Raw genomic sequence first — 16,432 nt, 5'->3', positions numbered from 1 at the left:
ATCTTTATATCAATCCTACACCTCTCGACGAGAGGAATCTAATAAAAATATTATTAGCCATGAATAAGATGACCCACATGAAGTTTTGCCCTGGTTGCCAACTTTAACATTTCTGGCCGGCTGGACATACATCAGCTACAAGTCGTTGGCGGCTGACAGCGAAGAAATGATTCGGACATCGCCTTTCAAAGTTCTTTTGAACTGCTCGACATCGAAGATTATCAACGAATTCACTGTCAGTCTCGTAAATAGCACTAATTTTGTAGAATGGGAATAACCAGAGCCGCCTTCAGATTCCAAGAGCAATTTCGAAATGAGCCACAAAATTTTTCAAGCAATGAAAAATTATTTCGAAAGATACCTGTGCTCTGATACCATAAATCAGTGCGAAACACGCATATAGATTTCAATGAATGAATTGATGAGCAAGCTAAAACAGTAATATAAAAATCAAGTTTCTATTTAGGACATGGAAACAATCAGTTTCATCTAAGAAACTGCTAAAAGAATAAAAATAGCAACAGCTAAAAGAATGAGCATTAAATACTAAATAGGATTATTCTAATACCAATGCAGCAAGTTGGTGCTTGCAAGGTGTTGGTGCATCCTTTTAGTCAGAGCTGATAAAATCAAGGGGTTGGTACTCCTTCCAATTGGTGCTGGAGAATTTTGCAAGTTGGTGCTTCATGTTGATGTAATCTTTAAGACTTATAATAAAAGCTTTTGGTGGTTTACTGCCGTTTGGGTTTCCGCATAAAAATCTCGTGTACTATGTATGATGTTATGCATTGTTGAATGTTGTTATTAACCACTGTTGATAATATCGGCGATATTCGAAAATATCGCGATATTTTCGACAAAACGATATATTGCCGAGAAAATATCGTGATATTTTCAAAATATCGGCAAATATCGACAAATATCACCAAAATATCGCGATATTTTGAAAATATCGGCTATGTTTAAAAATTTGAAAAAAAAAAAAATTATGCTTGCCGATATTTGCCGATATTTTGCCAATATTTTTGCCGATATTGCCGATAAGATGTTTTATGGACCCTCGCTGATATTTTGCGGATACCAATATTTTCAACACTGATATTAACTGTTAATGTTTCCATGATATGTATAAAATGGTAAAGAGAGCCCAATACTGATTCATCCCCCTTCTCAATCTTGGTGAATATTCCAACATGAACCTTGGTATTGTTATGGAATGTTTAGTCATGGCAAGTTTATCCCATATTATTTTGGAAGGTAATAGAAAAATCAGATTCTGAACAACAAAAACAAAGACCTGAGGTTGTGTGGGTTTAAAGATTCAGACTGGGCAAGCTGTGTGGATGATCTGTGTGGATGATGGAAAATAACATCTGGATATGTTTTCAACTTTGGCACAAGTGAAATCACATGCACCAGAAAGAAGCAGCATGCAACAACACTTTCATCAACAGAAGCATAATATCAAGCAACAGTGAAATAAGCATGTGAGGCAGTTTGGTTCAGGAGGATACTTTTAGACATAAAATGCAGCAGACAAAGCTAACAACCCTACTCTACGATAATCAAGAACTACTCAAGAATGTTGAGATACATTGCCACTTCATCAGACAACTTGTAGATGATGGATCCAATGTGTTGTAGTACTGCTCCACAGAGGACCAAACTACAAACTTTTCCACCAAGTGTTTGGGTCCTAAAAAACTTCTGAAATAAGCTTGGTGTAGTGAATGGATTGACCATTAAGGAAGGGTGTTAAAGTAAATATTAGATTATAACAATTAATTAGATATTAGACATAGGCATTAACAAAGTCACTTTCACATCAGGTTATTTTATGCTTTTATATCTTATTTCACTTTAGTGTGCTTCTTGGTCTACCCCACATTCATCAAGTGTTTTGACTTGACTATCCCATACCCCTTTATAAGAAATCTTTTGTTTTCTCATATGTATGCAATTTTGATTTTCTTTGTGTTCATGTTATCATTATAGGACATGTGTCCTAGGATGTCCATCTCTGATAGTTGGATGTGTCATGTTTTTAGGTATTTCCTATTGAAAATTTTCTGACAAACATCTTAGATTAACACCATACTATTTTTTATTGGTTCATACACTACTCCCAATTTATTTAAAGGGCATAAAATTTTATCATGAAAATATCATACATGTCAAATCGCTATTCCATCATATTTAGCTAGTGATTGTGAAAATATAAATCCTTCATTATAAATTAAATAGCAATACATTCTCAAAGATGACCAGCAATGGTTTTCACTAATTCACCTGCCATGTTTTACCAGAGAAGTTTACATAACAGTTAAATTGATATACTTTATCATCCAACTGTCATCAGTGATAAGCAACTAGTCTACTATAAAAAAATAACCTTTGTCTATTAAACGGAATAATGGCAAAAAATACAACATAGCCATGCAATTTTAGCAAGAGTAGACATGATTCTACACACATATATGTGGTATAAAGGAATCATGATAGTTTTTTCTCAACTTTGTATTGATCTAGGGAGTGTGAACAAACAGAGAACATACACGTGATCCACGAAGAACGTCGATTGGAACATTAAAGCCCCAACGACCTCCACAAGATTGAATACAAGTGAGCAACAAGTAAGCCTCCTTTGCCATGTCTCGTTGATCAACAGATACTGATGTTGTACAGTTGTCACAATTACCTATAAATACAGATCATGTTAATGTTAATAGTGGGTGTTTCACCTTTTTGCTCAATTGGACATGTCTATTGTACAAACTTAGACGATTCAATCAAAAAGCACACAGGAGGCTTGGTGGAGTCTATTTGCTACAGAAATACAAAAGAACAACATCATTCTTCAATCAACGTGATGTCCTGAATAAATACATAATACAAAGTAGATAATAGCAAGAAACAATAAAACCTACCTAATTCAAACTTTATGCCTTGACCATTCTCTTTATTTTAATGCAAAATAAAGCAATGGGAAAAAATTCAAATACTGGTCAGAAAAGCACACAAAAGAAGGCTAGTTTGAATCTATTTGCCACTCGAAGACACAAGAACAACATGCTTCAGTCAACTTTATGTTTTAGACATACAAAGTATACAATAGAAAGAAGTGATAAAACACTCTTTGAACTTTATGCTTTGATGGTTGACCATTCTCTTTCTTTCCAAGAAAAATAAAGCAAGGGAAAAAATAAACATATTGGCCATAGGTTAGAATGACTAGACATATCAATATTTTAGTGTTCAATATTTAGTCTCCTAGGGTTCATTTCTATAAACATCGATGATAAATTCCCCATCTTCAAAAAACCAAAGAATTTATGTCCAATATTCTTCATTTCCTGGAAATTGAATGCGTTTTGCAATTTAACTATTCTCAGGATATGATCTATTCATTATGTACATAATCACGTCTCAATGCTTTAATATTTCTATTTCAAATATTACCAACTTTGTCTTCTTTCCTAAAAAATTTACACTTATATCCTGCTTGTGACAAGATAACAACTACTTAATATATATTCTTGACATAGGATTTTTGATGGATCCTATACTTTCTTGGGCACAATTTTGAATGTTTGTGTGGTATTTTATTATTATTGGAGAGGTGGATCACTTCTCTAGGGCACATTTCATATGGAAATTGTTTCATTGATTGTGGATGTTTCACCTCTTTTAGGTTCTCTCTCATCATTATTGCATGGATATTTCAGCTACACTTGGCATATTTTGACTTCTATTGGAGAGTGCCCTCACCTCTTTAACTTGCACATACATTACTTTATTGGAGGTGGTTAAGAAGAAGTATTATTGAGGACCATGTGGCATATTTGGAAGCCCACGACTGTGTCACTTTGCATGCTTTTGCCTTGGTCGTCCTTTTATCTTGAAGCATTATCTTGGAGAGCACACGTGTGGAGATCTTTCACTTGCTAATTTGAGGTTTGGCCACATCTTTTCTTATGGCATGTTCCATATAGTTGGCATTCCACACATTTATCCATGGAGTTGGTTGCCTTGGTTTTCACACATGTGGATTGGTTGCATGCATCTTGGGCACTTTACCCACCACCAGTGGGTGACCCTAGAGGAAAAATTTTCTCCTAGATTTGTCTCCAGCCAGTAGCCAACAGCCCCTTGCAGTCACCTAATAGCTCTGATGCTACGTTACTGGATCAGCGGGGGGCAAGCGGTGAACCCTTAGATCCCCGAATCCGAAACTGGTACGGATACGGATACAGTGGGATCTGTACGATCAATTAACAAAATGTTGATGTCGCAGTTCAGGTGGGTTTGGATCCTCAGTTAACAGTTGATCCAACTCAGTTAATTGAAATTTTATTTTCGTTTAACTTCTAGTTTCACTCCTAGTTTAGCTGCAAGGAATTCTATAAAGGGGCGATAGTGAAATCGATTTTGGCGTGGGCGAGTCTCGTTGGCAGTGTCGTGGGAGAGCAAGCATATGTACGGCATGTGAGAGCAGGCATTTGTGCAGCTTCTCTATGCGGCGTCGTGGGTCGAGTTGTGCGCCGTTCTCTGTGCAGCGTTGTGGGTCGAGCAGAATCGAGGGAGCGGGCGAGCCATCCTCCAATTTTCCATGGGCGTTGTGGGTCGGGCAAAGGAGCAAGCGTGGGCGTCATGTGTCTCCAGTTCTCCGTGGACGTTGTGGGTCGGGCAGAGCAGCAAGCGTGGCGTCGTGGATCGGGTAGAGTTGTAGGCGGTGAGATTTATATGGTTAAAAATTATAATATTTTTTTTTGTACGTTACACATTATATGGTTAAGAATTAAAATATTTTTTTTATAAACAAAAATTAAAAGTCGTAGGCCCGTGGGCCATAAGTTATATACCTGTAAAAATTATAATATTTTTTTATATGTTACAGCCTACAGGTTATATGGCTAAAAATTAAAATATTTTTTTTTATAAATAAAAATTAAAATTCGTAGGCCCATGGGCCATAAGTAATATTAATATAACCTGTAAGTTACAAATAAAAATTAAAAGCCGTAACTTGTAAGTTATAAATAAAAATTAAAAAAATATTTTATGTTTATGTTTATAATTTTATTTTAATAATTATATCAATTATTCAATATGTGTATTGTTTTTTTTACTAATATTTATATGTTTATTAGTTTTTAAATTATGTATATATATAATTAGTTATTTATTTAAATTTTAAATTATTTATTATAAAATAATAATTTAAAATTTTATATTTTTTTGTAATTTTATTTTGCCCTACACATGCATATATATAATAATATATTAGGAATAACAATTTAGAATTTTGTTTTGAGAATGACAATTTTATTAATTTATATTTGGTTATCAACGCAGGTGTGATAAACATGGAACCATTACAGCATGAATCTAGTGAAGGAATAAATGTCAATAAAGATCCAAGATCTCCTTTATGGCAGTATGTGGAAATTCTTGGCAAAAACTCTGGTGGTGGTTCGTACAAATGGAGATGTAGTGAATGCAATAGCATTCGAAATGGCTCATACACTAGGGTGAAGGCCCATCTCACTGGGCAAACTAACACAGGTGTGTTAGTATGCAATGGTCCAAATGGTCCAAATGGCCAACCTGGGACAGGTTTGAGTCCTGCAAAAGTTAAGTTTTATGCATCTTTGCAAGATGCTGCTGATAGGAAATTCAGCAAGGGAAAACTCCCTGTGCAAGCCTCTACAACCAAGTCTTCATTGCCATCTACACCAGCTCTCACAAGTAATAAAAGGCCTACTCTAGGACCTCTTGAAGCAGCATTCAATAACCAGGGTAGAGAAGTTGCAGATGAGCATGTTGCTCGTTGCATCTATGCAAATGGACTAGCATTCAATTTGGTGCGCTCTCCTTATTGGCAACAAATGATTAAAGCAGTTAATGAAGCACCAAAAGGATACAAGAGCCCCAGGTATGAAAAGGTACGCACCACTTTGTTAACATCAGAAAGAAAATTTGTGGATAGACAATTACAATCAATCCGTGATACATGGGCAAAAATAGGGGTGTCCATCATTTCTGATGGATGGAGAGACCAAAGAAATCGCCCTTTAATTAATGTTATTGCAATTTGTCCCCAAGGAGCAATGTTTTTGAAGGCCATTGATTGCAGTGGAGTGGAAAAAGATGCAACGTTCATCTCGACAATTCTTATTGATGCAATAGAAAGTGTGGGGTCACAAAATGTTGTCCAAGTTATCACAGACAATGCAAAGGTTTGTAGAGCAGCGGCCTGATTGTGGAGGGTCAATACAATCACATATTTTGGACTCCATGTGCAGTGCATTCATTGAACCTTATGCTAGCCAAGATTGGTGAAATTGAGTGGATCAATGAAACATATGTAGCATCAAAGGAGATCCAAATGTTTATCACCAATCACTCAATGTTCCAAGCCATATATCAGAGTTTTGCAAAGTTGGAGCTACTAAAGGTACTCCAATTTTAATCAATGTTATGCATTATGAGTTCTCAATTTTAATGTTCAATTTATTTTATGTCTGATGTAAGATTTTACTTTTCAATATGTTTATGTAGGATGCCGAAACTCGTTTTGCTTCCCACACTTTAGTCATAAAGAGGCTTTTGGAGGTCAGACAAGCATTACAGGCAATGGTCATTGACCCTCTTTGGGAATCATGGAGGACTTCAACTTCTGATAGAGGACAAAGAATAAAGTATATCATTCTTGATGATGCATAGTGGGACAAGATCCAATACCTTTTGCAATTCACAGAACCAATTCTAACCATGATTAAGGCATTTGACATAGATATGCCTTGCTTGGGGGGCGTCTATGAAAACATAGATAATATGTTGGAGAAAATACGGGAAATTATCAAGGCAAGTGAGCATGACCCCTTTGAAGTATTTTACAATGAAGTGAAAGACATAGTTACAAAAAGGCGGAACAAAATGACCACGCCATTACACCTTTTGGCGTATGCTCTACACCCAAATATTACCATTCCAAAATATTGTCTTTACCTGGTAGCGCAGTACCAAACAGAGATTCTGAAGTGGTATAAGGATATAAGACAGCTTTGAGGAAAATCTATAGGGAAGTTGGAATTGCAAAGGATGTACGTGAGGAATTTGGAGCATTTGTACAATCTACTGGGATCTTTTCAGATCCAATAGCCATGGATGATCGGGGGCATATGGATCCTATTACTTGGTGGGGCTTCCATGGTGGAGATAGCACTTATCTCTCAACTCTAGCCATGAGGTTGTTATCGCAAGTTGCCAGTTCCTCATCAGCTGAGAGGAACTGGAGTACATATGGCTTCATCCATTCGGTAAAGAGAAACAGATTGGGAGCAGCGAAGGCTGAGGATCTTGTATATGTCCATTCCAACCTTTCCCTTCTATCACATTCTACTTCAGAGTATAAAAAAGGTCCAAACAGGATGTAGGATGTGGAACCTGAGATATCTGACTTGAACGTGACATTGAATGCCATGACTCACCTTAATCTACTTGAGGATGCTACACAACCACTTCCTACTTCTGCAACAACTTCTAACATTCCTAGCACGTGATCGTCTATTCATGATGTAGAGTTGCAATATGTAGATGATGATGATGTAGACCCATTTCATGATTTGTAGACACGCCTACTCTATATTATCATATTAATAAAGTGATCATTGATGAAACATTCATTTTGTTTTTACTACTATCATCTTTGTATGAGGCAAGACGCATCATTTCAGTGTTCAAATTCATAAATTGTCTAATAATTTTAGTTCTAATGTTGTGATTCATGAATAGTTTTGATTTTAAACATCAAATGTATTTTTTAAAATTTTAAAAAATCTTATTATATATTTTTGTACTTGTCGTATCCTCGTCGTATCCGGATCCTGGCTTTTCCAAACTCCAACGGATCTGTATCCGTATCCTGGTAACTTAGCTCTAATGTGCTACTATTCTCCACCACCTGAGCCAACCATTGTCTACCCTCGCTCGTTTGTCATGATCGTATGTTTGAAGGTAGGCTATCCAACCACGAAGGTAGGATTTTTCATTATGTAATTGGGTGTTTATGCTTGTTTTTCTCCAGCACACTCAATGTTATCAGAACTGGTCGATCCGACCGTTTTTGGCCCAAAACCAGTATGAACTAGGCCTCGGAACCGAAATAGGCCGGTTTGGTACCGAACTGGCTTATTTCACAAAACCGGTTGATTCAAGACCGTTACCATGTAGTTTGTACTAGTGCAGGTCAGTGTAAAAAAAATTGCCTTTTTTATATTTTTATATTTTCAGTTGGTTGGCCCACTTCTAATTCTCCAATAGGCTAGCCTAATATTCAAGCTTATGGCCCTCAGCCTAATAATCAAGCCTATGGCCCTAGTATTGCTATGCCATTCATGATAATGTTAAGAATTTAAGTAAAAGTGGCATTCTCCTTTATCTTTCATTTTCATCCTTTTACTTAAATTTTTAACATTACCATGAAATGACTCAGGATGTTTGAGAGCGCTTCCAACCTCATTGGATTTCATATGGAGAAAGTAGAATTTTAGATTTCACTCAAAATCCACCAAACTTAACAATTTTTCAAGATTTCAGGATTGGGAGGATTGCAATGTTTCCATTGGATTTTGTCATGTATGAGGGTATGGAACTAGTATTTAATAAAAAGCACCAATCCCTCTATGTACTTTGATGTTAGTGGCATTGGTTGTCAAACTCCTCTACCATGACTCTACTAAAAATGTACCCATCAATCAAACAAAATCTTGAGATGACAAGCTGCATTTTTTCTATCTTATTTTAAAGCCTAAATGGTTGCATTGATGATGAACACCACAATATAGGCAATGATTTTGATGATATGTAGGCATTTCTTGTAGCATGACTTTTTTTGGATGTTAGAGGCCATCTAGAGCCTATTTGTTGACATATTTTCAGTTTAGAGATGGATTGCACTCAATGCTATTTTGGTTATGTGCACCCTACATGCTATGTAAATGTGAAATTTTACATATTTGTGTATAGGTTTGGATTCATATGGATGCACATGAATGTATATGTTTTTCTTTAAAATATGAATATTTTATGTGTTTTTGGTAAACCGGTGTTTGTCTGGTTTTTTACCGGTTTCGGTATGGTTCTAACTGGTTTCTAGTCCACAAGGTTTTTCGATTCGATCACCAGTTCGGTTCTGATAATATTGGGCACACCTGGGTATGGATTATTGGGTGACTTGGAAGAATGAAGGGCTTTGGTTGTACTCTTGTTCCCTTACCTCAACTTGGGGTTTAATCATGTATCCTAGTCCCGTGAGATCTCCTTTATTGGCTACTAGCTTTAGGAGTGGCACTACATGGGAAACCCTAATTTTCGTTGTGTGGTCCCGCTTCTCGATACCATATATCTCACTCCCCTTCGCTCATTACAAGCCCTTTTAACATTTTCCCCATTTAGGTCCACATTTGTCCATTGAGTCAACAAGGTGTTAGCCTCCCCTTCCCGTTGTCCACACCTTGGGTCGAGCCTCAAATGGTACCCCAGAGGTTGATGCAGCTAAAAAAAAGGAAAAAAGCATAAAATATGGCCACATACAACAAGAAATGTACCACAAAACAAAAAAGATGGCCAGGACAATAACATTTAGTGCCCCTATAAGTGCCCCCTGCATCATTAAGGAGCCCATGAATGTCCCAACCCCTGGTGGGTGATGAACTACCCCACCTTAATGGGGTAATCACTATTATATTTTTCAAATTATGCTCTCATGTCCTTGAGCCCCGTGCAATGAAATGAAGAAAAATCAATAAAAGACAAAAGGAAAAAAAAGAAGGGTGGAAAAACAAAGGCCAGTGTAACTCATATACCACGATTTCTCCCTCCTACATTCATATACCCATGGTGTGGGCTTTCCTCATTATAGCTACCCTTGTACCATGGCATGTGGCTTGGAGCGTTCCCTTTGTCCCCACTCCGTTCCACCATCATTTCACATGACACCTGCCACTTGAAGGATGTACCTTGGACATGTCATTCCCTTAGAGGTTGAAACCAACTAATAGGGTCCTTCATTAACCTTTCCTACCTAGGAAGGTTGTTGAAATATCCAACTAGGTTCAGTCTTCATAATGACATATGTAATCATGATTTTATGTATTTATAGTAGAGAGAAAAAAAAACTATTATTGTCATTCTTGAGGCATGGGTTTCATGCTCAAGAGAAATTTATTTTTAGGTTGAGCACCCATTGAGTGCTTCTAGGGCTTGTCATTGAGTCAACAAGTCATAAGAGTCATTGTCATGTATGAAAGACACTTCTGGGCATGTTACATATTGTAAAGAAAAACTTATTTGAGTCAAATCAGAGTCAAAGACCCTCCAACACCTTCTCATGGTGCCTCAAACAAATCGGCCTCAAGGAAGCAATTTGTACCCCCAGAAAGGATATATATAAGAAGGAACTCGACCTCATTTGGACACACCTCAAGCAAGTTTGATATCCTCAAGAAAGAAGCCGGAAAAGGACGAAAATCAAGGATAAGAAGAAGAAAAGCAAGATTGAAGTTGTTGGATCTCTCTCTCTCTTGTGTTAGGGTCTCTTGTTGAGCAAAGTCAAGTTGCTGGAAAGTTGTTGGGCAAGACGAGTTGCCGGAAAGTTGTTGGGCAACTCGAAGTATTGAAAAGTTGTTGGGCAAGTCAAGTTGTTGGAAAGTTGTTGGGAAAGTCGAAGTTCTGGAAAGTTGTTGGACAAGTAAAATTGTTGGAAAGTTGTTGGGGTCGAAGTTCTGGAAGAAATTGTTGGGGTCGAAATTGCAGAAGAAACTGTTAGGGTCGAAATTGTTGAAGAAGTTGTTGGGGTCAAAATTGCTGGAAAGAAAGCTCATCAAGGAGAAAGGTTGACTTGGTCTTGGAGGGGTCTTTGTTTACAACATGGAATTCATCATTTGAAGATTCTATAAGAAGAGAAGACTTCTTGTGGGCTTTCCTCTCAAGAAGAGAGGTTTTGGACCTGGCTGATTGCCTACATCTTGTGTCCTCTTGTCTCATTGTTCTTTATGATTTCGTAATTGTTTCATGATAAGAACATTAAATATAATCAAGAGAAAGAAGAAGCTAATTAACTTAAGTAAAAATACATCACAAGCAATTATCAAAGTAAGAGAAATCACCTAATCTAGCAGCCCTAGATTTCTCGACAAAGGTAACATGGGTACATGTTCAAACCCCCAAATTTGGAAGGGAAAACCACTATGAAGTATCCATTTATGCCTTGGATTAGCAAGTCTATTTACTCAATTGCACTAATGAAAAATTCTATGGGAGGGTGAGCAAATGCATTGGATCTTATACATGATTACAGGTGAGTTTTCATCTTGGACTTGGCCACCCTATACGAGATCCAAGCCCTCTAGAGCATCACAATGGCATATGTAGGGTGAGTGTTGAGAGCCATGGGCCTCCATCCATGCAGAACATTGATTGCCACAACATGGGCTTCTTCAACACCACCATTTGCTTGCTCGTGCCCCAGTTATTTAGAGATGATGATGCACTTTGACCACGTTGCACAGTCGGCTAAACATTGCACCTGACACTTGGAAGTTGTTCCAAGGCGCGGAGGAGGATTATTTCTTTCCTAGGGATACATGGGAGGACATGTGTCATCTTCTAGCCCTCATTAATGGAGCATTGACTCGATCTTGAGCCAATTGGAGATGCATGAGACCCATTTGGAGCCCACACAACCCAAATAGGGGATGGAGATGTTTGGCAACAGGAGGAGGACATGACCCTCTTCATCATCATTTTTTAGGCCCCTTCTCAAGTTTTTGGCATCTGAGACCTCAACGTTGCCTCCACACATGCATGACGCCGGCCTTGCATGGGCTTGAGAGGGGAATTTGAATTAATTTATTGACCTATCATGCTTGGCTTGTAACCATGGGTGGGTTACTTGACATTTTAGGCATTGGAGTGGCTTTGTCTTTTAATTTTTGAACTCATAACTCATGTATAAATAGATGAGACCTAGCCTCATTCTATCCATCATCACTTGCATTTTCGGCCTCCTTGAGAGAATTCAAGAACTGCAGTTGTGGATTATTTTTGAAAATTTTGGATGAATTTTGATGATTGGATAAATTTGTTATCTTTATTGGAGCTTTTTGGCAATATTATGGATGGATATATTCTTCATTATCTTGTAAGTGTTATTTGATGTTGTATTTCTGATTTTGCAAATGTCTAATGCATGGAATATTGCCTCATGATTATTAATGTGCCCTAATTGATGAAATTGTCTAAAAATTGCAACTATTGGAGAAATTTTGCATGTATTATTCATAGATAATGAATTAATGAATGTTCCTAGAGGATATATTGCACTCACATCCATGAAACTCCACTAATAAGTGTCATCAAAGTATAAATATCTAAATTTTCCACGTAGTTACCTCCATTAAGAATAGCAAAGTTGCTTCTTTAGGTCTCCTTTGAAGAGCGAGTTGCAAAAATTGAGATTTTCCTTGACTCCATAACATCCTAATGGTTAGGCATTGATCCTAAAGTCCTTGGTGATCACCTTAATTTGAAAATTAATTCTCTTTCACCTTTTTTTCTCGTCCCTTTAAGGGTAAGGAGGCCTCTTTAGGGCTTCGTGCAAAATCCATCAGAGGAGGACATTTTGAATTCCATCCGAATAGGACTCTTCCTTAGTGTCTCCTCTAGTGATCCTCAAGTTTTGGTGAATTTCCTACAGTGGAATATCCGAAAATTTGATGCCCTAGCTATCACACCAAGAGGGAACCCTAGAAGCTAATCCTTCAACTTGGGGATTCTTTGAAGGCATGTGCTTTGGTAGTTTTTGAGGTAAATCTTACATCACCTTTTCTCATCTCCCTTGACCTTGGATGCACTCATATCTCGTTATATATCTCAACCCTAGGTCTCGGGTAGCCATCTTTCAAAGGGGATTTTCGTGGAAGGTCTTACTAGCTTCTCCCAAAGCTCATACTTTTGTTGAACCCTTCCACTAAATGAGCCACTTTCCTTCACTTCAAACCTACCATAGATATTCATCTATCACAAGTGAATGTTGTTAGGACTCCTCCTGTCGGTGAAAATCCGAGAAGAGTTGGGGACTTATCCTATGGTGATAGTGTGCCTTTGTTCCAAGTGTTGTTGTGCCCTCTATCTTTTGTCTATTTACAAGGCCTGCTAGTTTGTGAAACAACATTTTTGGCACCATTGTCGAGGACACGAGACATGTGTCGTGTTCCTACACAACATCATTGATATATCCTTTTGGCGACTCCAGTGGAAAAACAAAGCCCTAGTTCTTCATTAAACTTCAAAGTCAATGCTTGTAGGGTGAAGCAAGCATCTCTCGACGCATCTTTGAATTCACCCTGGCGACTCCTACATAATTGATATGTGTTGTTGGATGGTGTTATCATTGATGTCAACCCTGGGGTTTGACTTTGACTAAACACCAGTCATTGATATCAAATTATTAATGAACGCTCTTATATTTGTCCAGATTCCATCAAGTTGGAAGCCCCACTGTTGGATGGTTGAAAACCCTAAGCTCTAGTTTTAGGTTTTGTTGTTGTTGCGACAAACACCCTCCAAAATTTGGTCTACACTTGAATTTTGGAGCCTACTGTGGATCTTGTGATCATTCGTTCCATAGTCACTTTATGGTCAATCGGTGCTTTGTTAAGTATTCTAGCCTTCTTCTCAGTTTGTAAGTGTCAAAGGCACCTACTCACACATGCTCAGTCTGCAACAAGTTCATGGGCGCACTCTTTTATGCAAGCTTGAATAGACATAGCACAAGTCCATCAAGATAGTGTTTGTAGAATGTTCAACCTATGTCGACAGTCAATGCGCACTCTCATCAACAGTCTCTCACTTTTGGTCGCGATTGTTCTTCTATTTCAGTGAGTTTTTCCAACTGTCACTTTTGCGCACCTTCGCTTTCGCAAGTGTCACTTTCATGTTTACGATTGTCGCTTTTGATTGTTTTCACTTTAATAAGTTTCGTTTTCATGCTATCTTTGTTCTAGCATGTGTCGCTTTCAATGTCGATCGCATTTTGCAAGTGTCGTTTGCACTTTCCTCTTACTGTCACAAGTGTCGCTTTTGAGCATGGAAAGCATCGCACATCGCACAAATGTAGTTTTGGTTTGTTTCAAGGGGTAATATTGGTGCTAATGAGTCATGCTTATCATCTAGACATGTATTACACTCATTCCCAAAGTTTCAAGCACTGTCGCACAAGTGTCGTCACTATCATCACAAAGTGTACCTTTAGTGTCGCACTTGGGGAAAGTTGTCGCATTGTTGTCGTATTGAGGGAACTATGTTGTTCATGTGTTCTGAGTGATCAATGTTGTGTCGTTAACTGTTTTGAGTGTGTGATCATGCTCAAGATTTGTCCTTGTTCACTTTGGCATTACTGATCCCACACTTAGCCAAATCTGGAAAAGTGCATTCTCAAGCAACTTGATCTCACTCAACGTTCCTGAATTACGTACTACAAAATCTCAGCCCACAAGTTGAGACCTTGCCTCCTGGAACTACGGAATGCACAGTTCCTGCCTTCCAGAACTCCGCACTACGCAGCATTAGTGCTCATCCTGTTAGAGTCGGTCTAGTAGCCCTCCACCAGAGATCAAAGCTCTTTGCATTCCATGATTAGGTGTCCCATCAGTGTGATCATGTTGCATTCCGTTAGGCATGCCATAACTCTGGTAGAGGAGTTTGTGTCTTTTATTCCCCTCCTGTTTGGCACTGCTGGTTCAGGTTTGCTTAAGTAAATAAAATCTTCAAAGGGTCATTCATCTTGTTTTAACTTTCGATATCTTAGGTCTAGGGTTGAGTCAATTTTTGTCTCGAGAGGTCATAAAGGACCAGCAGGCCAGAGGGATGTCCTTCATAAAACATCATTTCAATAATTCTCACTATTGTACAGCTAAATTTTCACCTTGTTTTCAAAACTCTGTTTTTGAAAAACAAAGGTCATTATCTCGTTTTTGTAAAAATTGTCAAAATTTCAAATTCTCCAAATGTTGAAGCGCAGCCTTGGTCTCCTTTGCCAAAGCATCTTAAAAGCTATCCCTGCAAAAATTTTCAGAAGAAATCATCATTTCAACCAATTTTTTTTCAAAGAAAGGAAACCAGAAGTCAGAGCCAATTAATTCAAAAAGTGTCAACACTCAAACATTATAAAGTGGGTTTTGGGCAAATAAAAATCAAAAGGGAGCCTATAAAAGCACAGCACTCTTCATTAGCAACTCATTTGCCTCTCACAAGCCAAGTGAATCCTTGCAAAGGCGATTTCAAGAGTCATTGAGCAAATTAGGCAGTTTCAGGGGCGCGCTACGCATCAGCGCGATTTTCTCAGTGTAATTTTGTTTAGGCGCTACGCACCAGAGGGGCGCTACGCGTTGGGCAAGGCGCGCTACGCGTTGGGTTTTTTGCCCAATAAACTGCCAGCAAGCTACCAAATCCTCTTTTCTCTCAAGCAAATTTCAGGTAGGCCTCTCCTCCATGGCTAGTTTTGGTTTTGCAAGATAAATGAGAAATTAATATGTTAAAATGCCATGAAAATGAGAAGTTAAAACCCTACATTGCTGTGGAAAATTTAAAGACTTAGTGGTGCTAGGGTTTCAAAGTATTTTGCTGTCCAAGGTTGCCCATTTTTTATCCCTCTTTTCCCTCATCTTCACCAACATTCTCCTTCAAATTTTCCCATAAAATTTTATAATCTTCCTCTCTAAAATCCCTAAAACCTACTAAATTCCCAAACCCTACTTCACCTTAAAATCCCACAATATTATGATTTCCCATGTTGCCTTCCCTAAATTCCTTATTTATGTTTATTGTCCCTAATTCCCTCATATTCCCCTATCCCTAACAATCCCCTTGTATTTATGTCCCCTTGGTGACAGCATCTGAAAAAGTCAAACAGCAGTTAATTGGGTGCAAAGTCAGCAATACATTTCAACCATCTTGCCTTCAAAACCATGTCAGAAACCGAATCAGATTATGAGCAGAGTTATGACAGTGATTCAACACCGGAGGTAGAAGTGCCAAAGAGGCATCACAAGGGTGGTAAAGGTGGTCGGCATGTCAGGGAGGAGCCCACTTCTTTGGCTCATTTGCAAGCTTGTCCACTTGCAATGACATGTTTTCAGTATCAATCATGCTTTGGATATTGTGAGCGGATCTCACAAATTCAACATCACAGAGAACCAGTCCGCTTGTTTGTCCTACATTTACACAATGGTCATGTGAACCTTGCAGGAGTGGACTTCACCCTATCACCCAAAATTGTTGCTCAAGCCACCGGGATACCAAATGTTGGGGAGGAGTGGAACAAGCGCCAGCAGCTAGACAGATTTCATTATCAACCATATATCAAACC

At 38.1% G+C, this 16,432-nt stretch overlaps 1 protein-coding gene across 2 annotated transcripts in view; it reads right to left on the bottom strand.

Moving 5' to 3' along the window:
• LOC149158996 (uncharacterized) overlaps positions 1-16,432 on the bottom strand; it is a 427,796-nt gene that overhangs the window by 148,023 nt on the left and 263,341 nt on the right. For both annotated transcript variants that reach the window (XM_089436389.1, XM_089436388.1), the window contains exon 11: positions 2,556-2,698. In XM_089436389.1, coding sequence (XP_089292515.1) covers positions 2,556-2,698 — 143 coding nt within the window. The remainder of the gene's footprint in view (positions 1-2,555; positions 2,699-16,432) is intronic.

Source organism: Pinus tabuliformis, chromosome 5_2 (assembly GCF_031772625.1).
Source record: "Pinus tabuliformis cultivar Carrire ecotype Pingquan chromosome 5_2, CPIR1, whole genome shotgun sequence".
Classification (NCBI taxonomy): Eukaryota; Viridiplantae; Streptophyta; class Pinopsida; order Pinales; family Pinaceae; genus Pinus; species Pinus tabuliformis.
The sequence above is the reverse complement of the archived record's forward strand: the minus strand, read 5'-3'. Positions and strand labels throughout refer to the sequence as shown.